Raw genomic sequence first — 24,810 nt, forward strand, 5'->3', positions numbered from 1 at the left:
CATCACTAGCGGCCGCAGATTACAGCTCAAGCTAGCGGACCAACTGTCCCCGCTCCTCTCAGGTTCACACGTCCCCAATTTGTTTAACGCAGCACTTTGATCTGTCAGCGAGCGCTAAGACATGGTCTATTCCAGAAAAACTGAGGCTAAAGTGTGTAATATCTGTGGTACCAAACTGAATACATTTCTTTTCTTTTTTTTCTCACCCGGTTCACTGTTGGTCAGCTAGACAGATAGTACCGCCTCAAGGTTGAGTCAATGCCGCTGTGCTGAGCTGGTCAGGATGCTCTTTTTGATACACATTTTGGGGAAATGCATATGAAAATGGCATAGGCAATGGCAATGGCAATGGCAATGGCAAAGAAACACTTATCAATAAGGTAAACTAGTTAACATCAGTTAATACATTAGGTATCATGAACTAATATATATACATATATATATATATATATGAAAAAAATAGGCCGAACTAATAATTATTGTACAATACCCAACCGTTCAAAAGTTTGGTTCAGTAAGATTTTTTTTCAAAGTAAGTAATGCATTAAATTGAGTGACAGTAAAAACATTTATAATGTTACAAAAGCTTTATATTTCAAATAAATGCTGTTCTTTTGAATGTTCTATTAATCAATGAATCCTGAAAAATGTTTCATGGTTTCCACCAAATTTTGTTTAAATAATATTATTAATAATAATAATAATAATAATAAGCAGCACAACTGTTTTCAAGATAATAAGAAACGATTTCTGAAGGATCATGTGACACCGAAGACTGGAATAATAATTTTGTCTATCTCAATGTTAATGTCACTTTTATTTGTATAGCACTATTAAAACAACACATGTTGACCAATGTGCTTTACATCATCTCAGTAAGATAGACAAAATAGTACAATAGTAATAGAATAAAAAGGATAAAAATCATAATCAAAAGGATGAATAGGCCATGGCAAACAAATGTGTCTTAAGTTGTACTTTAAAAACATGTACAGAGTCAGCACCCCTAACATGTAATGGTAAACTATTCCAAAGTGTTGGCGCTACTACCCTAAAATCACTGGCTTAACTTGGTCCTTGGAATTTTCAGCAAATTTTGAGTTGATGGTATCAAAGTTCTTCCTGTCTGATACTCCATTAACAGATCTGATAAATAAGTCGGTGCAAGGCCGTGAAGAGATTGATACACCAATAAAAGAAATTCAAAATCAATCCTATTTACAGGGAGCCAGTGTAAAGAGACCAAGGACGGAGTGATGTGTTCACGTTTTTTAATATTCGTTAATAATCTCGCTGCAGCGCTTTGAACCTTTTGCAACTGTAGAATAGATGCTTGACTAATACCCTTATATAAAGAATTACAATAATCAAGTCTTGATGATATAAGAGCATGGTTTGCAATTTCAAGGCTCTTATACGTCAGACATGATTTCATCTTAGCCAGATTTCTCAGATGAAAACCACTTTAATACTTTGCATTCAACTTCAGGGAGCTATCAATACTGTATAAACACCCAAGTTTTTAACACGTTCTTTAACATAATGACAGTGGGCTGAAATTTAACTCTGCTGTGCCCCTGGTTCCTCTGGGGCCAAACACTACAACCTCTGTCTTATTTTCATAGAGATATAAAAAGTTAGAAGCCAGCCATGATTTAAGATCAGACAGCAGAACATCAGAGGTTCCAAGCTATTTCCGCTTATTAACGGTAAATATATTTGCAAGTCATCTGCATAGCAATGAAATGCGATGTCATACTTCTTGAAAATGTCTTCCAACGGGAGCATATAAAGCGAAAAGAGCGTTGGGGCCAGGATAGAGCCTTGTGGCACACCACATATTAGTGATGTCGATCCAAATCTTACAGCCATGCTTCTAGCAGTCAGGTATGACTTAAACCAATTTAGGGCCTTCCCCTGCATCCCAACATACTCCTCTAGCCGCGAAAGCAGTACCGTGTGATCTATTGTATCAAAAGCTGCAGTTAGGTCTAATAAAACTAACACTACTGAATCACCAGCATCCACTGTCATCAGTAAATCATTGAACACTTTTACAAGGGCAGTCTCTGTGGAATGATGCTTCTTAAAACCAGACTGGTAAACTTCAATCTTATTCTGTTCTAAGTAAACATGTAGTTGATTAAACACCACTTTTTCGAAAAATTTTGACATAAATGAGAGATGAGAGACCGGTCTGAAATGAGTCAAGTCAGTTGGATCTAAATTGGGTTTTTTTTTAGTACAGGTTGTACAAAGGCTTGTTTCAGCATGCTAGGAAAAATACCTGTATCTAAGCTTTTATTCACAATTTGAAGAATACCAGGTCCAATAACCTCAATGTTTTCTTTTAAAAACCATGGAGGAACCATATCTATAACTGACCCGGTAGGTTTCAGCCTGCTTACAATTTCCCGCAGCCGCTCAAATGTAATGAGTTCAAATTGATTAAAAACTGCAGTCTGTGTAACAAGGCCTAAAAAGTCACTGCTCATTTGTGGGATAATTCCTCTAAGATTCTCAATCTTAGTTTTAAATGAATTAAGGCGAGACACGGCAGGCAAATCATCGATTTTTCATGCAGTGGTCAGTTTTGAGATTTTGGGCTAGTTTACTCCTTCAATATGTGTTCTTTCAAGCTGCTATAAAGAAAACGTTGAAAATATACTATATTGTTTATTTTATTACATTTTGTTTACTTGCGGCAGTAAGTTTCTCCCGAATTTACCAAGAGGTTAGCATTCCAGCTCTGAGTCTCCTGCACAACGCTATGTAACCCAAATATGGGCATTTCCTTTCTATCAGTAACCAATCATGAATGTCCAAAGGGGGATTTAAAGCTAACAATGATTTCTCATTTAGAGCTATTTAAATCTTTAACTGCCGTTTTCTCAAAATGAGTTTTTTGTCATTCTCCAGAACAAACATCTCAGCCTATGTAGCATCTATGTACACCAAACTTTCCAGTTATACACTTAGCAGTATTCTGAAGATATTTTCAGAGGGATTTGTTAATAAATCATTCCTGGCCTGATTTATGTGAAATTTTAATAAATAAAAAAAATATGGCGAAAATCGATTTTTTAAGGCTATGGACAGTATATTTTGATTTCCTAGGTAATGAAAGAATATATCCTGAATTTTTTTTTTTCATCTTGTGTGTAAACAAAATGAAAAAAGAATTTTGCATGTGGCTTTATCATATGTTCAGATCTATCTACCGAAAATATATGCAAAATCTTGCATATTTAATGAGATAATTCCTAATTTGCATAATTAAACATACAAATTTCTAAAACTTGTAATACATTTTATTTATATACTTGTGTAAGTAATCAACTGAGGAAGTTTCATGGTGATATCTATTATTTTAAAATTTTACCCTATTCACCTGTAGTGTCTCGCCTTAATAAAGTTCTCGCATATCAGTGGGGTCGGATCTAGATTTAATATAGGAGGGATTATAACTGTATTTATAATATTAAATAACAACCTATTGTTAGCGTTTTTTTCTATTAGCTCAACGAAATACTTCGATTTGGCTGATATTACAGTCTATTTCTTAAATATAGTTAAATAAAAGTACATTTTTTAGCGCTTCCTTAAAGATGTCATAATAAATTTGTAACTTATTTTTCTTCCCCTTTCTCTGTTTTTTGTACAGTAGTGTAAATGGACTCATTCACTGTAAATTCGTATTCAGTCGTAATATGTTAATTTTAAGTTATACATTTAATTTTATGTTAAAATACAAATGTAAAAATTAACATGAACCTGAATTAATAAATGCATTGATAGTTAATGACATTTAATGCATTAATAATGAACTGAACCTTGTTGGAAAGGGTTACCAAAAATTACACACTTCAGCCTTATTAAAATAAAGTCTTACATTATTCATTGACTGAAAGGTACAAAGATTATGATCTGAAAATATATAAATCCTGGTCCTAGCTGCATGGGGTGCCCCAAATGTGCCAGACTATGATCTATCCATTTCAAATGGTCCCGGCTAAATCAGTTGGAAGGATTTCCCACTGTGAGTCCCAGTCATGATCAGTGTAATTTCTTCTCATGCCAGCACATTCGTTGCTTCAGGCAATTCTTATCTTTTTCACTCCCTTTTTCACTACTGCTGTACGACCAAATTTGCAGGAGAGGCAGTAATCAGAGGAGGTGAACTCCTCCTCCTCACCATGAGCTGGAAAAAATGTCTTCACACATCAGATGCTGTTTACGTAGGAGCCTAGGACCCTTGAAACGTTCTCTCTCGGCTTCTCCTTCAGAGATTTATCAAGATATGCTGTCAGGCTGCCTGCTATATGAATTTCAGGGAATGCGTTCTACAGTGGAGCACAGAAAACTGTCTGAGGACGCACGAGCTTCCGGCTCAGAGTGTAGTTACATGCTTGACCTGACAGCTGTGACGAACCTTTGTATTTCATAATGTCTGGTCTGGTCATGTGACCATGGGACCCATGTGCCCTTATAAAATGAAGTGAATGAATTACATAATGGAATCACGAATGAGGGCCAGTGTTTATTCAGACAGCGGATATCAACTGCCATTGTAACTTTTGTTATATATATATATATTATATATAATTTCTGACAATTAGGGTTTAAATTACACATTGAAACCATAAAGGCAATGCAGAGTTTATGATGTTGAGAATATTTGCTTCTTCTGGGTAAATTTAAGTGAGAAAACAATCAACCGACGCCATTCAGGTTGCAGCAAAACTCAGCAAACAGCAAAAATTGAAGACGTCAGACTTCATTCACCATATCACAGCACTGACTGTCAACAAAAATAAATAAATAAATAAATAAAAGAGAGAAATTCGTTGCCACAAGCAAGGTTAAGATGCAAGGCCACTCAAAATCAGATGGTAACCCTCTGCCATTAAAGCGTTCAAGCAGGTTTAACAGTCTGGACAAAGTCCCAGCATACATTACTGCAATGTTCCTATCATTCAGTAATGGTTTTACCTACCTATATTTTCAAAGGAAGAGTGAGATTGTACATATACAGATTTTTTACGCTTTAAAATATAATTTAGCATAGAATCTGCATTACATTAAACATATCTTGGTCAAAAGAGAACACTTTATAATATCTTTCATTAATCAATAATTAAACTTTACATAAAGCTTAACAGATCAGCAGATCATATTTCACTGTACAATAATGATTTGTTAAGCATTATATAATTTAATAGTTTGCTAAATTTATTATAAAGTGTTACTGGTCAAACAACTGATACATTTGGCTCTATAAACAATATGCATTCAAACAGGCCATTATTCGAATTGAATTGAATATATACAAAATATATGCACACAAACACAATACATAAGAAGTGAATATATACACTTTCTTTAATCAACTGCTGCACATTATATACACTACATAATAGTGCAGTAGTCACTAGAAATGCAGAAAAAAATTGTAAGGGAAAGAAATACACAGCTTTTAATCTTGCATCTGTGTTTATGTGTACACAACATTGTCACAAATATTTCAAATATATTATTTAGTTTGTATTTTGTAATTAATATATGTATTAAAAGACAAGGTATTGCTTTTAACACAGCTAAAAAAATATATAAAAAAGTATATTTCCAAGAATAGCTAAGAAACAGGCAGACTGTAATTTGCAGGGACTGACATTAATATATTGTTGAATATAAGGAAACCTCTGACATGTATCTTGCAGTGGCTATTACTAACATTGCCAGCACACGTCACAATATAATATAGAGGATACCGAGTCCCACCACAGACATTCACTCAGGATAATGATACGAGATCATGGAAAAGGAACAGCAATGTAGCCAAAAGCTTTCTTTATATTACTACTATACAGGTAATTCAGAAAGTATCCACTCTATATAATCTATCCTAACAGTATCTGTCATGCACTGAGGTATATAGCAGGCTGCTATTCTATTATTATTAAAAAACCTTCAGAGAATAATTTAAATTTTGGGTATCAGGTTTGGATGCAATATGCTTTGAAATCAGAATCAGAAAATCCTTTGTACAGGAAAACTATGCGTGTTTGTGCAAAAATGTTGGATTATTATAACAAGCCATCCCTTGTTTCCATTTACTGACAAATAGTCCATATACATTTATCGTATATTCTTGCATTACATTTCCAACTATTTAAACATTTTAAAGTACTGCTTGGCTACATTCCTGTGATATCCAGCAGTGTCTTGGTGGATACACCTACCTTTGAAATTAGGTCTGATTCTTGCATCATAACCGGACACTTTTCCCATAAGCTTGTCCAGAAATTCTGACGGGGGCATGGGGGAGGCAGCTTTCCGAGCCGCTGCTTGTTGGGACGCTGCCAAGCTGTGGAATGGGAGAAAGACATGTGCGTTAAAGAACAGAGGAGGACAGGCACTGCATTATGATATATATATTCAATTACAATTACACTTTTTACCCTCTGGCAAACCAATAGACCTTATTCGGAGCAGCGCCATGACATGAAAGCGAGGCTGTGAGGGATAGACCAACCTGATCTCACGGCAAAACGTACAAATTCTACGAGGTTGCTAATTCGTACGAATTCATACGACCTCACTCGTACGAATTAGTAAGATTTTTGCTAAATCGTACATATTTTACGAATTGCCCAATTCGTATGAATTCATATGAATGACCTACCCCTGACCCCGCCCCTAAACCTACCCATCACGTGGGTTTAGACAAATCGTACAAATTCGTACGAGTGAGGTCGTACGAATTAGCCACCTTTTTATCATTCGTACGAATTCGTACGAATTGGTCGTGAGATAGTGTTGGATAGACTTGCCCGTGTTTTCAATGGCATCTGCTGTAAAAAGCAGTATAAAACTCCTAGATCACATAATTTTCACATCAGTTTTTTGTCTACTGAAATTTCTTGGAAAGATAAGTTTGCAGCGTTTCATCAGCAGAACAATCCAAAAACGCATTAAATATCAGTACAACCCACTGAGGAGATGCACGTATATCCCTCACGGCCTCGCTTTCATTCTCGTTGCAAAGGTCTATGTCTCTGACATTAAATGCTGTCGTTTTCAAAAAGTGATATTAAACAATTGACAAGCTTTGGGTTTAAATCTCCAGAGCTGAAGCTTATTCACTTTAGACCAAAAGAGAATCCATGAAAAAGCAAAATGAACATGGAAATGAATCGAGACCTCGTCATACAGGAGTATCTGTGTCTTCATTAGCATTGAAAGCCATTAGAGCTTAATAAGTGATAACAGGGTGCATGTCCATCCCTTTGAAACCTCAGTGTAACCCGCCCACTGAATTCACACTAAAAGTCAGGTCACTAACTGGCCTGCGAGTCACATGATAACTTATCCCATGGGATTTTTAGCCTAAGACCACTTTTAGTGCTGATTAGTCACATTTTAACTGCTTCCATGGGGCTCTTTATCTGCCCTACATTTAATTATCAAGTCACTGTGCAACATGAAGGACTTTAATATCTATTGACTTATTTAAGTCCTCTCACATACCTGATTACTGAAAACTCACAGGAACAATGAACTTTTTTTTTTCATATACAGCACCAGTGTGTCTGACAAAAATGGAGGATAATAATCATAAAAGAGCCTGTGGTATATTGATTTCACCTAAGTCCTTGAGACATGGTCCTGTTCTTGCCAATTTCATGGGTCTTTCTTTGAAGGGAATTGCTCTATTTTCTTAACCAGCCACTGAATCCTGTCGAACTGTTTCAGCAGCATATCCATTATTCTTTCATGTCCATTGACTTTCTGCGTCACCACTTATACTTTTTATTTTCGAAATAAGCAATAGTCAGGCTTTTTCCATTCCGCACATCATTATTCTTTCTGCTCATTAACATTTACTGGTGTTGGGCAACTATTAAATTGGAGAAGTGTATGGCATTTAAATGTGAATGCGTCATAGAGAATATTCTGGGAAATGCAGCTCAACATATCTCTTTTAAATCTAAACATAATGTGTGATCGGTCTTAACACCTTAACAAAAGACTGTTAATCAATTTTAATTAAACTCTTTCATTTTAACACACGCTGAATGGTTCAAAATAACAGCATAAGAAAAAAAAAGCTGAACTCTGTAGATACAGGTGTAGAAAATGAATTAATTAAATTCAGATAAAAAATAAATTGATAGTAAAGACTTTTACATTGTTACTAAAGATTTCTATTTTAAATAAGTGCTGTTCTTCTGAACTTTCTTTTCATTAGAGAATAAATCCTTAAAAAAGGTATAATGGTTTCCAGAAAAATATTAAGTGGCTGGCACAACTGTTTTCAACATTGATGAATATAATAAATGTTTCTTCAGCAATGATGCTGAAAATTCAGCTTTACCATCACAGGAATAAATGATAAAACCAGAAAACAAAATTGTAAGTTATAACATTTCACAATATTACTGTATATATGATCAAATAAATGCAGCCTTGATGCGTGTGTGTGTGTGTGTGGCCTGGTAAACCCTATATTATGGGGACAAAATATCCCCATAAAGACGGCAATATCCAAAATCATTGTCCTTGTGGGGGACATTTTTTGGTCCTCATGGGAAAACAGCTTATCAATCATTCAAAATGATGTTTTTTTGAAAATGTACAAATGCAGAATGTTTTCTGTGATGGGTAGGTTTAGGTGTAGGGTTAGTGTATGGGGAGAGAAGAGACAGTTTGTACAGTATAGAAATCATTATGTCAATGGAAAGTCCCCATACAACATGAAAACATAACATGCGTGTGTGTATCAAGGGCACAGAATTTAGTAGGGACGCTAGGGACATGTCCCCATCAATATTCAGTGACACTGAATTGTCCCTAACAATAATGTTGATCCAAAAAATTAAAGTAGACCATACATGGCAGCAATGAAATAAGTACATTGTATTTACTTGTGTCATTAAAGGGATACTCCACTTTTTTTGGAAATAGGCTCATTTTACAACTCCCCCAGAGTTAAACAGTTGAGTTTTACCGTTTTCGAATCCATTCAGCCGATCTCCGGGTCTGGCGGTACCACTTTTAGCATAGCTTAGCATAGATCATTGAATCGGACAAGACCATTAGCATCTCTCTCAAAAAAATGACCAAAGAGTTTCGATATTTTTCCTATTTAAAACTTGACTCTTCTGTAGTTACATCGTGTACTAAGACCGACGGAAAATGAAAAGTTGCGATTTTCTAGGCTGATATGGCTAGGAACTATACTCTCATTCCTGCGTAATAATCAAGAAACTTTGCTGCCGTACCATGAGTCCAGCAGGCGTAATGATATGACGCAGCGCCTGAAAATAGTCCCCAGCTCGGTAACTTCCAACGTGACCGGGACTAAGTTTGTCTAACCTATTAGACCTATTTTCAGGCGCTGCGTCATATCATTATGTGCCTGCTGCACCCATGGTGCAAACTCTTTGGTCATTTTTTTGAGAGAGATGCTAATGGTCCTGTCCGATTCAATGATCTATGCTAAGCTATGCTAAATGTGGTACCGCCAGACCCGGAGATCGGCTGAATGGATTCAAAAACGGTAAAACTCAACTGTTTAACTCTGGGGGAGTTGGAAAATGAGCCTATTTCCAAAAAAAAGTGGAGTATCCCTTTAAATAAAATTGAGAAATAATAATTCTCCATCTTAATTTTATGTGATGGGGTTGAGTTGTTAAGCTTGACAGTACCCTCCCTGCCTATAATATGCCTCAAAAATATGAATAAAAATGCTGAAACTACTTACCATCTTCTGCACCACTGTTAAAGAGACCTGAATGATGTCATTTCAATGATGAGTGGTGGAGAATGGTTGGCATGACGGGGTTGAGTTCAGACTGAGGGACATGACTTTATCGTTTTTCTTATAAAATAGCTTTCTTTTTTTTCACAAGAAAATAATATAGACACTATGCACATTTTGTCAAATATTTAGGGAAATATTTGTTAAATAAGTACAAATTCAGTGAAGTGCCTTGGGGACATGACAAAATGCTTAGAGTAAGATAGAAATAAGATATTAAGATAAAAATGATTTAAATGCAATACTTATTTTTATTCATTATAATGGACATACCAAAATATTGTGAAAAGTTTTTTATTTTTTTATTTTGGTGAACACCACATTAAAAAGTCTAAGGGACTTAAATCTGAAATATTACAGAATCCCAGGAATTAATTATATATATAGTGTGTGTGTGTGTGTGTGTGTATCATCCCATTGTGAGAAACACATTCATTTGTGTTTAATGTAAAATTTTGCAATGCAAGCATAATGAGATTAGTCATGGCATGCCAGATTATTGAGTCTCTTCCAGAGCTATTCTTTGGAAGAGACTATAGGCTCTTTACATGAACACACCATCGAAAAAATCTTGGTGACAGTGTGAAATCTGAGGATACAGTCGCTATTAGTTTTGGTTCCGTGCATATCCATCTCATTGTAACCAGTGGCTGACAAAAGATGGAGTAAGCTGGAAACGTAATGTGAGTTTTAAAAGTAGGGTAGGCAATTTTCTTTTTGTTATACTGGTTGAAATTCTCTTCACATCCTGATAGCAATCAATAATAGAAGTGGTATGTACCTACATACATCTTCTGTGGAAGTCTCAGGACAGAAAAATATTCGTCCAATCATTGCACTCGGTCCGAATGCAATAATAGGATGTCCTACCTGCCTATCAGTGTGTATATTTCCATACCTCCGCACACCCTGCTCACACTAACATCACACGTCATTAGAGGGTTTCATGAGGCTATACAGAGTCACCGAGCGTCCTCAGACTCAAATGTATGTGTTTTTCTCACTATCAACGCTGAAATAAATCTGCAGCAGTCAGGTGGTACAAACAAGAGCTCTGTAAGTTGTTTACATTGATTATTATTGTAATGTTCTGTGCTTTGAGACATGAGGTCATTTAACGCCGTCTCTCATGACGCTTTGCTGTGTTCGTTCCTGTGTTTTGAAGGAGGTTTGAAGGAAAGCTAGCTTGCTATTGCTAGCCTCTCCGAAAATGCCTACCCTACCTTTAAACTGCATCTTTAGTAATTAATGGTTTCACTGATGAAGGCAGCACTGAACAAATGAACCTTGATGCTGGTCATGGCAGTGGAGAGGGCTTGATCCTTCTGCTGATGCAGCAGGAACCAAACCAGAGCCTCCTGCCAGAAAATATATGCAAACAACCCAGAGACCTGCATACTTTAATGTGAGGATCCAATCATTAGCCCTAAGTGTAGCTCATTATGTTCTTAGGACCACTGATGAACACAATCCTTATTGATCTTGTAACACTCAAGAAATCAAAGGCCTCTCTGGCACCAAGATGGCATTTCTTCAAGCCGCTCTCAATTTGTCAATGCGGTTACCGAAGGACAGAAGAGAACATGTCAGAATAAACCCCAAATTACTTGATCTTCAAATCTTCATTTTAGCACAGACCTCAATAAATAATAACCTCTCAGATAGAAAGAAAGGTGGTGGATCCAAAAATCAAAATGAGTATTGCTAGTGATGGGTCAGTGCTATTTGTGGTACAATCCTGTCTTTGATTATTAATGATGCATTAGGAGTTAGGAATGAACCTTCCTAAAAATAATGGTTACAATGAATACTATTTATAGCTTTTTTTTTTTTCTTTAGATGATGAACAAGCCATCCTTCCCCTCATTTTCCTCCACTTTGAGTGGAAAAATTAGATTTGAAAAGCTCTACAGAAGATGTATCCGGCACTGCAGTCACTACCTGTGCATATACAATTACCAGAGAGACCGAAACTAAATCTCTATTAGTAGATATTAACCCTTGAGGCATTGAGGCAAGTGCAATTTTTTTCATAGTTTTCATCATTGAGCCAAGCAGCAATTTAACAGAAATAGGGATATGCATTAATATCAAACAGCAATGCAACTACACTTTCAAAGAGGATCTTCATGCAAACCAGCACAGAGATTACATTGTTTAAAATAAAAATATATATATATTTAAAAAAAAAAATGGGCTGATGGTGACACAGCGCTACAAAAATAAGTCCTTGCTTTGTTTCATTTTATTTTTTCTGACTCTTCTTGAACAAATCCTACAAACAAAGCGTTTATTTTTAATATTAATGGGTTTTGATGAGATGAAGTACATCTTTGATGAGTGACAACACAGAAAAGTTATGCAAAAATAAAGTTATTTAATCCAAAACAAAAAGTTTAAGTCATTTTAGAATATTGTTTATATTTTAGTCATATTATTAGAATGTTTGTTTCCTCAAATGTTCGATAGTTATGTCACACGGTCCAATATCTTGTCAAATTTAATTTTGTAATATGTTGCTTTCGTTGGGCTAAATTACTGTTTATTCAGTCGTAATAAATAACGTTTCTGTTAATTTAGACGTTACCATATTTTTTACAGTGTAGAGACACTACATGCACACAGCTGCAATAATTGGATTGGCTTAACACAGCATTACCTGCATATTTTAATGTGATGGTGTGATGACATAACATCATAACTGCTTTACACATGTATTTTAATAGCGATGCCTCTGGTTCTCCAGTGACATGCACACAGCAGTCTCTCACGTGACAATCCTTGCTTGGAAAATGTGCAAGCTAATATGGAAATCAATTAGAGAGATGCAATTCATAGAGCAAATTATGTTTGTGTACAATTTGTATTCGTCAGTGGCATTAGCATCGATAGAGCGATCAATGTTTAGTAATAAGTCTGCATGTGAAACGAGGTTGGAGTGTAGGCTGAAACTAGGAGAAAGATATCAATTAACAGCCTCTGCAAAAGTTCAGCAGCAAGAGCTGAGACTGCAATATCCTGATTCTAGTTCATTAACTAAACACTGCCCATAGAATGCAAAATAATTACTGCAAACCGCCAGCCAGATAAGGTGAATATGTTCATGATATTGTAATAGAGGATTCTTACGTTTGAGATAATCAGTGTTATGATATAAATGAAATATGATTATGATTGAAATAGATTGCATCTGTAAAATTAAATATTCATTTTGTAATTAAAAAGTAAACTGAATAAATGTGCATAAACATGGCGGCATAAGGGTGGTGTAAGTTTTTTACAGGCCTATACTTTGTCATAGAACTGCACTGTATAACAACAGACCCGATGGATGGATGGATGGATGGATAGATGGATGGATGGATAATGTAATTACATTGTCAATCACAACACATCTGCTTTAGGGATTATGACACTGCTAATATACTGCTAATATATATACTATTTGTGTGTGTGTGTGTAATATATATATATATATATATATATATATATATATATATATATATATATATATATATATAAAAACTCTCCAGAAAGTTATTAAATAAATCTCACACTCACACACTGATTTATTTTAGGTAGTTTGTTGCCTTCATATGTGCCTGTTGATAACTTTCTATTCATCGAGTGACCACTAGTGTTCGCTATTTAGCCTGGTTTAAAATGAATCCTTGCCATTTCTGACTTGGATGACTGAATGACACGGAATTATGACTTAGTTTATTTATTTATTTTAATTAGCAGACATAATATTACAACAGATGAACTAACAGGCCATCGACTCAATCATTGATACGACGATTTTGTATTTTGTTGTATTTTTATAGGGTACCGAATTCTCAGCAAAAGTAAAGAAACCACCTCGATAGAAAACAAGAAAATCGCCTGTTTGAGCAAAAAGCACTCTCGCATCAAAACAGCGCGATACGTACCTGAAAAATACAATAGTTTCCCACAAATAAATCCCGAGTGCGAACATTGTGTCAGGTTGGAGATGAGTAGATGTAGTTACAGCTCAGAGCACCATACAATTCCTTCTTCTCTCACTTCTGAGGTGCACGATTCGTCCTTTGCTTGTTTCAGATTCCCAGAAAGGCCAAACAAATCTCAAGAGCATACAGACGAGCTGGTCATTTTCCCGACAGCGGCTGTGTAGGTGAAGCGGAGCTCCTGTTTCATACGGGTTGCGGAATTTCAGGTGGAAGCAGCGCTGTGGAAAAAACTCGATGAGATAAATTCAGATGTTCATTCCGGACGATCCATAGCAGCATTAGATGCGTAGTCGCCGAGGATATCTAAAGACGCTCCATCGCAAACATTTAAAACAAAATAAACTACACACTAAATCTCCTCACAGTGCTGGAATGCCAACCAAAGTCATTGGGGAAATATACATACGCGTCTGCTCTTTTCCTCCACGCTTCTTTTTGCATGCATCCCAGTGAAGAAATGTGTCGCTTTCGAGCCACACGTTAGTTTTTGCTACCTCTGGCTGAGGTAGTCTGATTTAGTACGTACTTGTTTCCCTTGGGTGAATTGTTAGTGCTGCATGAAGCTACTTCCATTGTCTGGTCCAGTTAGGAGACGCTGCTCATTTTTTTTGTTTCAGTGTTTTTCTTGAATCCTCGTCAGAAAAGCCCAAACGCTGATATTTCAGCACACAGGGTCTGTTCCATCGCTTAGAAGCCCCCCAGCCCCACAGTATTTCTTGCTGCAGTCATTTACTAAACTCAAAAAGCACCTCACACACTCTCAACACACGCCCACATGCTGCTGTCATTGGTCTGAATGGCACTACAGACAAATGCCTCCTCCACGGATTGGAGATGGGCATTTATTGCCATATGTTGGACTTCGAGGGCTACGCTGTTTTGGGCCAATTTTTTTTATTTTTATGTATGGCACAGTTTTCAGAAACATGCAACAAAAATACATTGTATGGCAGAGAGCTGCAGTGCCTATAACTCCGTTCAAGCCACTGGGGTATTTCGACCAACCAGGTTTGATAACTGTGTTTATTAGATTGTCGAGGAGATAGCCTATACTGTACCCAAAAAAAATATATATATATATTATTTTTTTTACACAATTGCTACTTTGTCCTAAAAGGTAACACTTTGCAATAGGTTTTCATTTGTTAACATTGACTCTAGTTAAAGGGATAGCTCACCCATAAATGTGATTCTGTCATCATTTACTCACCCTCAAGTTGTTTCAAACCTGTACAGTATACGGTTTTTTTTTGTTTTTTTTTTGTTTTGTTTTTTTTTGTTTTTTGCTGCTGCTGCTGAGCACAAAAGCAGATATTTTGAAGAATGTTTGTATCCAAACAGTTGTGGGGCACCACTGACTTCCATAGTATTGAAAAAAAAAAAAAAATGGAAGTCAGTGGTGCCCCACAACCATTTGGTTACAAACATTCTTAAAAATTTCTTCTTTTGTGCTCAGCAGAAGAAAAAATATACTGTACAGGTTTGGAACAACTTGAGGGTGAGTAAATGATGACAGAATTTTATGAACCATCCTTTTAACATGAACAAGCAATACTTTTACAGCATTATTAACATCATTATTCATTCCTTAAAGCTGCAGTTCGTAACTTTTTTGGGTTAAAAATTATCCAAAATATTTTTTTAGCAAGTACATAACCAGCCAGTGTTCAAAACTATCGGCTTGCCTTAGCTCGATTCAAAACGGTAAGCTTGTAATAATGTTTTTAATTCCAGTGGTACTGGTGGATTTCCGCGGGAAATTCGAGCATTACGTCATCACATCTGTACACATAAAGAAGGAGTCTCAGCTAGTAGGCTATGTTGTGTGTGAGGATGTTGGAGGTGGAGATTTATAGCCTTTTCTCACAGCACTTGATATAATTAAACGTATCAATTCGATGGCGGATCCAGAAAGGTTCAAACGACAATCACCAGTGGAACATTCTATGGAACATTAATTTGTTGGTATGACAATTCGAAATTAGACTGCACAGAAATGGAAACTGAACTACAGGTAGCCCTAATACACATTAAATGTAGTCACGCAATGCTGATGTTGTTAACATTAACAGTCTGAGAAAGTATAATTTGCACGGTTTGACGTGATATGATAAGCGATCGTTAGATTTAATCAGTGTGATTTACTGCAATGCTTTTTTTCATTTAGTTGGTCAGAACAAAAGTGGATGTTACTTGTTCAGATGACATTTTCCGTTGAAGTTGGTCATATTTCCAAAAAGTAGAATCTGTGATTCCGAATGACAGTTTCCACACCGGCGCGGCGACTGACAGCCGCACATTCTCCTCAAAACATTGGATTCATCCGCGCTGTGCCGTGCCGAGGCACAACCCACGTAAAGTTGATAATCCCGCGAATAACTGCAATTGCAGATTTCGAACAGAGATGGCGACAAAGAGGAAAAACTACAGACTGCAGCTTTAACCATTGTTGCCCATAAAAAAGATGTAGTTAATTCACCTTGTGTATGGCATTCTGTCAGACAATATAAGTTGTCACAATGAAATCATCAATTAAATAGCATATATAGATTTTTCAGAAAAATGTAAAAAATGTGAAGAAATGTGGCAGCCTATGAATACACAAAAATATAGTTTGGACCAACTTGTATTTTAAACACAACTTGCCCCGAATGCACTGAACCTTTTTATGTTCAAATTTACCTTTATCGAATCGTCCTATTGGTTACTCTTTATTTCGAAAGTCCACTTTAGACATTCTACTAACTATAAGTAACTTTTCAACTACATGTCAACTAGGGCTGCACAATTAATCGAATTTCTAATCGCGATTACGATTATAGATGCCACGATTGCGTAATCTTTCAAAGCCGCAAAAAAAAAAAAAAAAAAAAAAAAACTCCACTCTGCGTGCATTTAGAGCATGTTATGAGAGGCGAATCACAACTACTTCAGAAAACCCAGCACAGTAGGAACTACCAGACAGTGACCTATGTGTATGCTGAAATAAAAAGTCTTCACCTCAGAAAAACGAACGTTCCTGTCATGTCAGGCGTTATACTGTGTTCGTAGCGCACACTCTTCAATTGCACGCGCAAATGCGGCGACGCGCGCTGTATAAAGTGCAAAGGAAACTACGAGCATGCAACGTTGTTACGTTGTAAATTAGTAAGTCACGAAATAAAAGTAAAAGACCAATAAATCACGTTACTGGTACATCGTGTGTTAGCTGAGAAGTAGCCTATCTGCATGCAGGTATGATTTTCATTCTATTTACCAGGAGCAGTTTCCATGTTTCATAACAGTTCTTGTTAGTAGCCTATTGTGTATTCACCATGTAACTGTCGTTTCAATATAAACTCCAAAATGCCACTTTATTTTCACTTTGTGTTATTTTTTATATTTTTAAATGACTGTGGTGGCTCATAACAACATTGTATTAACAAAAGCTAGTGGGACTGCTATTTCTAATAGCTTTAGCATAGGCCTAATGTTTATTTCTTAGTAGTCTTTACTATTAGTCATATTCTTACAATTTATGTGTATGTTAAGTAAAGGGGGACAGTGTGTGTGTTCACAATTTTTAAGTAAACATGTATAATAATATGCCTATATATATACAATGTAAATTGTGATAATCGTAATTAATAATCGCAATTACAATTTCAAGGGAATAATCGGCAATTATGATTTTTGTCATGATCGTGCAGCCATAATGTCAACTAACTCTCATTAGAGTATTAGTATTAGTAGGCTAGTAGACTGTCAGTAGACTGTTAGGTTAGGGTTAGGTGTTAGGGTTCAGGTTAGGAGAATAAGTTGACTTGTGGTTGCCAAGTTACTTATAGTCAGTAGAATGTCTGTTGGGGGACCAACAAAATAAAGTGTTAGCAGATATTAAGCAGACAGTCTACTAATAGTCTAATGACAGTTAGTTGACATGTAGTTGCAAAGATACTTATAGTGAGTAGAATGTCTAAAGTGGACTATCGAAATAAAGTGTTACCGTACTATTATCTGAATCTGTTCATTTGTTAACTTAACAGCTAAAGCTAAAAATCAGTATGATGTTATTATAAGTTTAGTTTAGAAGACAGATTTAAAAAAATAATAATTGTTTCGAACTTGTAAATAAATCACAAACCCTTTGCTAGAGAAAACACACATTGGTGTAATTTGACTTATGAGTCAAAACCGTATAGTTACTGAGAAATATCCCATGTGACAACTAGCCCCGGCCGCACCTTCGTCATTCTTGAAACACACATCAGGAGTGAAGTTTACTGCAGTTGGATTTCATAGTCTGTCCTGCTCAATGTCACTTCACTGCAGGCATAATAACAAGCAAAATGTTTGCCAGTGCAAAGCCGCAAGTGTAAAAAAACAACAAAAAAACATGACGTAATCATAACAAACATAAGTTTCGAATAAACAGTGTCACAGTGCAATACAGTCAGCATCCATTCAAGTCTTTCTACCATTGGATGAGAATGGAATAGCCTCTTGTTTTTATGAAAATATCATTAAATATTAAATATTTATTAAATAAGCCATTGTTATATCTCGAATCTATTATATTATTGTATTTATCTAAGCGTTCACTTAATCAGTTTGAGTCTGTGATCAATTACAGTTGTACCACTTGTATTTGTTTTTACAGAACTGTGACACAGATGCTCTGTATATCTCTGTCAAACTCTATTACACCTTGACAGCTCTAATATTTCACGATGAATAAAGAGCCTAGAAATTCAGTTCAATTTTGTTATCCGTGACAACACAAACAGAACAGAAAGAAGTGATTAAAGCTATCAACAATTCGGCAGCTGAGACTGGGGGTAGATTCGCCCGTTCTGCATTGTTCCCCTGCACTGCCGTTGTTGTATAGTGGGCCAAAACACTGACAGAATTGAATAATGTCACTTCTGACTGCTTTGAATATAGTATATTAAATTCTTTGAATAGGAGTTTAAGATTAAAAAGTTATTTACCATTAAAAAACTGCTAGCACAAGCATTACGCTGAACAAGCTGACGGAATGACAGGACTAATCGAAGAAAACGCAACTAGAAAACATTTATTTCCATTCACATGTCTGTGTTGTACGTACCGGAGAGCCAGCTCACTTTATTTATGATAAAATAACAGATTCTTGCACCTTTTTTTTTCACTCTGACTTTTAGTGAAAAGTGCTTGACTTTTATCCATAAAAGACAAATCATATAGCACAATAGTCGGATATCAGTGAAGAAGAAATGCTAATGTCTTGTCTAAAATCTATCTAAACTAAATTAACATATCTGATTCTTCTCTAATAAGAAAATGCTCCTAATTCAATCCAGTTGGTTTCAGTGTGACGGATGTCAATTTTCAATGGTGCTATGCAACAAAGCACCGTCATTTATTGTTCAGGCACAGAAACATCTCACATCTCCATCAGTGGGAGGTGAATGAGCTGACTGAATCATCTCAGTATTTCCCAATCCACGGAGTACCCCAACACCGCACATTTATTTTCAATGTCTCTCTTATGTAATGTAACTGAGCAGAATTATTTTATGTACATTAGAAATGAAATTTCTGTATGCACTACTGTATCTTCTGATTAACCTCTATTATCTTTGTAAGAGATATTATGGTTTAATATTATTACCATAATATTACAGCATATTATGGTTTTATTATTAGAAAAAAAAAACCTTTTTAAACTTTTTAAAAGTACACCATGGTCTGTCTGAATACTCAATTCTGATTGGCTGTAAGGTTTGCAATAAAACCGTTTAGTCAGTTTAATAACCGTTCTACAGACCTTATGCGCCAGAGAAACAAGCGTGCAGCCATCTTTAGAATTTTGTGTTTTAACTTCTGTTTTTGCGGTAACTCTGTATATTTCTATGGCACTATCGGGGAGTAATTAGCTGGTGAAGTGGGTTTACTGATAGAGTTAATGAAAGTTATCATGAGCTCTGTAATATTTGAAGCGGGTGTCATAACAAATATCACCGGGAAGATTTTAAAACGATTTCGCTAACTAGCAAATAGCGAAACGCTTCGCTACTGAATCGCTATACATTATATTTGTCATCAACGAGGGGGTAACATCGCTGGTTTTGATGTAATTAAACTTACAGCTTTGCTGTAAATAGACAAAGAGACGCTGAACAAACGCAGATAATTCACACACGCATCTCTAAATGATATAATTCATTAATTCAAATAAATGTAATCTTACACACTATACCATAACTTTGTGTCTGATTTAAAGTGGACAGAATGATCTAACGAGCTGTAACTGACAAAAATAACCGTCATTTTTACTCGTCAAATATTGCTCTGCAAACATCAATAACAGCTTTAAGTTATCAATGCTGGCAAATGACAATGGTATAAGCACAATAATCCACAACTAGCTGTGCATTAAAAGACCTGAATGCCCCTTCACGTCGGGTGTTTTTTTTTTTGCCTTCACGTCGTGCATTAAAATCATTTAATTCACAGCTAGCCGTGGATTATCCCTTTCTTATTATTTAGCTAGGATGCAATAAATTGACCAAAAGTGGCAGTAAAGTACAAGTCCATGTGTGCTTTTTCTCTCCAAAAAACTCCACCTATTTGGACAAGACATAGTAAACAGTTACAAAATCACTACTGCCACGTCCGTATCGCGTATTCAGGTCCAAATGCTCACATGGGTCCCAGGTTCGAATGTGATCTCCCTCCAGTCACTCTCCACTTTCTGAATAAAGGTAAAAGGCTCAAAAATATAGTAAAAAAATGATTCACACAGTATAACCATAATGACACAAAATGACTGCACAGTACTTATTGCATAACAACAACAAACAGAAGACAAATAGAAGACTTCATACAATAACTACACCACACTACGCTCAAAAAAAAATAAAAAAAAATATAATACTGTAAATATAATAATCAATATACAATATTAAATATATATAAAAAAATATAAAATTGATGTATCAAAAATAAATAAAAAAGAATAAATAATAAATAAATAACCATAAAAAGTGTACTGTAAGTTGTGACAGTAAACATTAAACTGATATTAGTCAAATCTCAACTATTCATTGACATAAAATGTACAGTTTTAGTAGGCTATAAACTTGTTAAAAAATCTCTTCAAACAGGATAAAAACTTGCAGCTCGATAACTGAAAGCTGGCTCATATCGTATTATTTGATTTGCATTGATTCGCTTCTGATTGGTTCTGTGAACAAAGGAAAGCAGCGTTTAGAGGTTTCTGCCAACGAACCGGAATTTAGCTGCAGTAAATACATGAAGTCTTTATATATTTAAAGGGTTAAACCTAAACTTCACCATTGTTGAACTAGCCTAGTCAGGAAGCGGTGTTGTGATTATTGTTCAGGCATTTCTATAAGCTCCCAGTCCACCCCTCTACCTAAATGAAAAGTGGGCTTTTGTAGCGGCTGGCGTATCACTAACTTAATCAAAATGACTTATGATGGTCCATAGCCTACACGGCCCAATTTAGTTTTATGAAGCAGACATGGAGGATATTCTTAGTGTAATCAAGGATGTGTTTCCCCAGGAAAGGCCATGAATTGAAAATGTGTTGTATGCTTCATCATAAACGAGGAGCTTTTTCAGTGGGAAACACAAAGGCAGCACAAACTCATAAGTTCAATGTAGCGTGCTCATATTATCTCTCTCTTGATGAAACAGCTTGCTGGTAATCATCTCTATACATGTGGTTCAGCAGCAATAGAAATGCACAATAAAACATCTTCCGCATGCATTTACAGCCGATAAATTAACTGGTAAATAATGTGAGGAGAGTTATATGACCTTTGGAGGTGCGCTATTCTTTACAGCTGGCATCAGACTGACCTACCTATTTATATCCGTTAAAAAAATTATCTAAAAAAAGCTACTCATTGGGGAAACGGAGATGTAATTTTGCTCAAGCGTGACTGAGGTTCCCTCGCTTTCTATCCTGGTCGTATTAAAACACAGACCCATTTTAGCAACTGGGAAACACACTCCATCTCTGTATACAGCAGGATGGCACATAACATTGATCATTCATGCTGAATGGGCACACCTGTGTCCGAGATCGTGCATCCAGGAGCAAAAGGACACACAGGAAAAGAGAGCCAATGCTAACAGGTCACACATGCCAATTCAGGGAACTGTCAGCGATTTTTTTCTGCCCTCTCTGCAGCGTCGTTGCCGACTTCCCTTTAAAAGGAACACCCTGCAGCCGAGACGATTTGCTAGTTACGAATCCTCCCTCCATCTGGCTTCAGTTTTAGGGGAAAGATGTGTCTAGCATTTGTTATGGGGATGATAAATCCACCTGTCACTGGAGTGAAAGAGCACATCCTCTGGTTCTCATCCAGGCTCAAAATGATCAGAGGGAGCGCGTGTCGCTGATGCCGTGTGACAAATCGGCAGAAACCGATGCGAGATTATTTGTCTGTTCTGACAAATTCGTTTATGTGTTAACCGAGTGGCTTATGAATGACTCCACCAACTTGCCAGAGTAAATTACCACATTTTGTTTTGGACGCGAGAGCGTGCGTCTTGTAATCCGATGCATCATGTCTTCAGAAGTATCTCATGCATATAAAGGGAGGAGAGCTGGCTCATTAATTTTAACAGGTGCTTTTTCAAAGCATCCACATGTACTGTTGTTGCACACTTCAGATGGCTATGAAACCAGTCCCTGACCGCAACCAGCCTTAACCTTGACTGATGGCACAACCGCCTCCGGCAATCACATTAAAAGCCACATTTGTTCATATTCACACAGGGAACCACATTTTGCAATCTCCTTAATTTAGCCAGACTGATAAATCGCAGGGTTGGTGCTTTACTGCCACAGCATGTTATGTCCCCAGCATTGACTGCCCTTGAAATGAGCACTGTCCTATTTCAAAAATAATACAAGAGATGCGTGTTTTGAGGTTGCAAAGACCTCTGAATACGACCGCTTGGGGTGATCACTGGGAATCTAAAAACCTGAGGCAGGGGCCCACTACCTATGGGGGCCCATCTGATGTCATTAGGAGTCAGTGATATTATATTTGCCTATAGAGCTACATTAACTGTTTTCCTGTCAGTTACATCATTGTCGAAAGTTTACTGATTGGTACATCGCTTCAATCTCCAGCCTTCAGGTTAGTCCACCATATTTCAACTTTTCAAGGGATCCCTTTCTTTAAAAAAATAAAATAATAATAATTATTATTATTAAATACACTAGCATTTTTCTTTGAAAGAAATTAATACATTCATTCAGGAAGAATGCATTAAAAGGAGAGTAAAATGACAGAAAAGACATGTAATGTTACAAAAGAATGAATGTTGTACTTTTGAAAAGATTCCTGAAAACAATATATCATGGTTTCCACAAACATATTAAGCAGCACATCTGTTTTCAACATTGATATGAATAGAATAGAATGAATAGAACAAATTCTGAAGGATCATGTGACACTGAAGACTAGAGTAATGATGCTGAAAATTCAGCTTAGCCATCACAAATTTAAAATTATATTAACATGGGAAAAAAAGTTCGCTTAAATCGTAATATTATTGTATTTTTTATCAAATAAATGCAGCCTTTATGAGCATTAGAGACACCAAAACCTTTAAAAAAAATCTTACAGACCTTACATTTTTGAACAGTAGTGTTTTATTAATATTTCAGATGCACACAATAACCTAAAAATATGTTTCTACATTTTTTTTTTGATCCATCTTGCATCATGTGTGGCCCAGAAGCTTAAATACCAAGGTAAATTCCTTGTGTGCGCAAGCACACTTGGTAATAAAGCTCTTTCGGATTCTGATCTCTGTACAGCCCCAGAGTTTGAAATCCCCTGCTCTAAATGATAGATCAGCAAAGCCCAGAAAAGAGACGATTCTGTCTTAGGGTTTATTAGAGCCCAAAGGTTTGTAATACACCACTGTCTGTTTGTACTGATAATATCCGTGCCTCCACTACCCAACGTATGAATGTCAATGATCAATTTCATTCTAGAGAAGAGAAATGAGAGTGTCTCTGTTGTTAATTGCACTCTTAAGGTGTTAGGGTGAGCGTGCTGAGTTGAGTTCTCTACTGCTTCAGCAGAATCAATGAGAAGTGAGAGTACCTGCAATGTGTCAAAGTGGGGAGATTATGACAGGTTAGCGAGAGAGAGAGAGACCTTGAAACATACCTAAACCACATGGTGGTACTTGTAAATACAATGAAAGTTGTATGGTTCTTCTTCCCACCAAGGTAGGAGTTTATTTCTAGTGGGCAAGTGTAATATCACCTCATCCACTGCTAGACGATGACCTCTAATTTGAACTACAGCAAAGGGAATGCAGATGAATAATGCATAAGTCTTGTCTGCTTGTACTGCTGGCCTGAGACGAATGCAATTACACGTCCCTCAGGAACTAAACTAAAGTTACTGTATATGGAGGATTCATGTGTGAGGAGTGAAAGGCTCTTAAGTGAAAAAGAGACTTCCTGTAACTGTTCAGCTGAGATCAAATTGTTTTAGTGCATAAATCCAAAGTGACATATATTTCAATTCACGCATTTCCTAGGCATCAAACCCATGGCACCGAAGAACGACTATGGTCAAAAACCCTTTAGTCACTATCCTGAGCTATGACATCAAAGGCAACAGACAGGGGAAAAAATATCAAGTCCATTTCACACTTGGGATTAATATGAATAATTCATTGGAATACAGAGCTACTTTTAAATGGCTGTCAATGGAGAAAAATATTTTGTGCGCTCAGATGTTGTAGTTGCAGCATCTACCAACAGGAGCTAACAGGGCCATGCTAAAGCCCAAAGTATTAGTTTTATCGTATGCATACAGCGAAACGCGTAGCCATTCAAAGTATACTCCTTTTGATAGCTTGTGTGACAAGTGCATTTCAAGCAAAAATGTTTTTGAACTCACTTAAACTAGAGTTGTGCGTTTCTCTGAACCTCCTCACAAAATTTCCGAGGATGCATTCTAAGGTAGG

At 36.3% G+C, this 24,810-nt stretch overlaps 1 protein-coding gene across 2 annotated transcripts in view; it reads right to left on the reverse strand.

Annotated features, from left to right (window-relative positions):
• glra1 (glycine receptor, alpha 1) overlaps positions 1 to 14,571 on the reverse strand; it is a 57,243-nt gene extending 42,672 nt beyond the window's left edge. The window contains exons 1-2 of one of the 2 annotated variants that reach the window (XM_084133696.1): positions 13,756 to 14,571; positions 6,243 to 6,367 (exon numbers count right to left, since the gene is read on the reverse strand). In XM_084133696.1, coding sequence (XP_083989822.1) covers positions 6,243 to 6,367; positions 13,756 to 13,802 — 172 coding nt within the window. In that variant the 5' untranslated portion in view covers positions 13,803 to 14,571. The remainder of the gene's footprint in view (positions 1 to 6,242; positions 6,368 to 13,755) is intronic. The other variant, XM_084133695.1, reaches the window with a different exon arrangement.
• Positions 14,572 to 24,810: the final 10,239 nt, after the last annotated feature.

The sequence above is a fragment of the Abramis brama genome (assembly GCF_963993115.1).
Source record: "Abramis brama genome assembly, chromosome: 13".
NCBI classification, from domain to species: Eukaryota; Metazoa; Chordata; class Actinopteri; order Cypriniformes; family Leuciscidae; genus Abramis; species Abramis brama.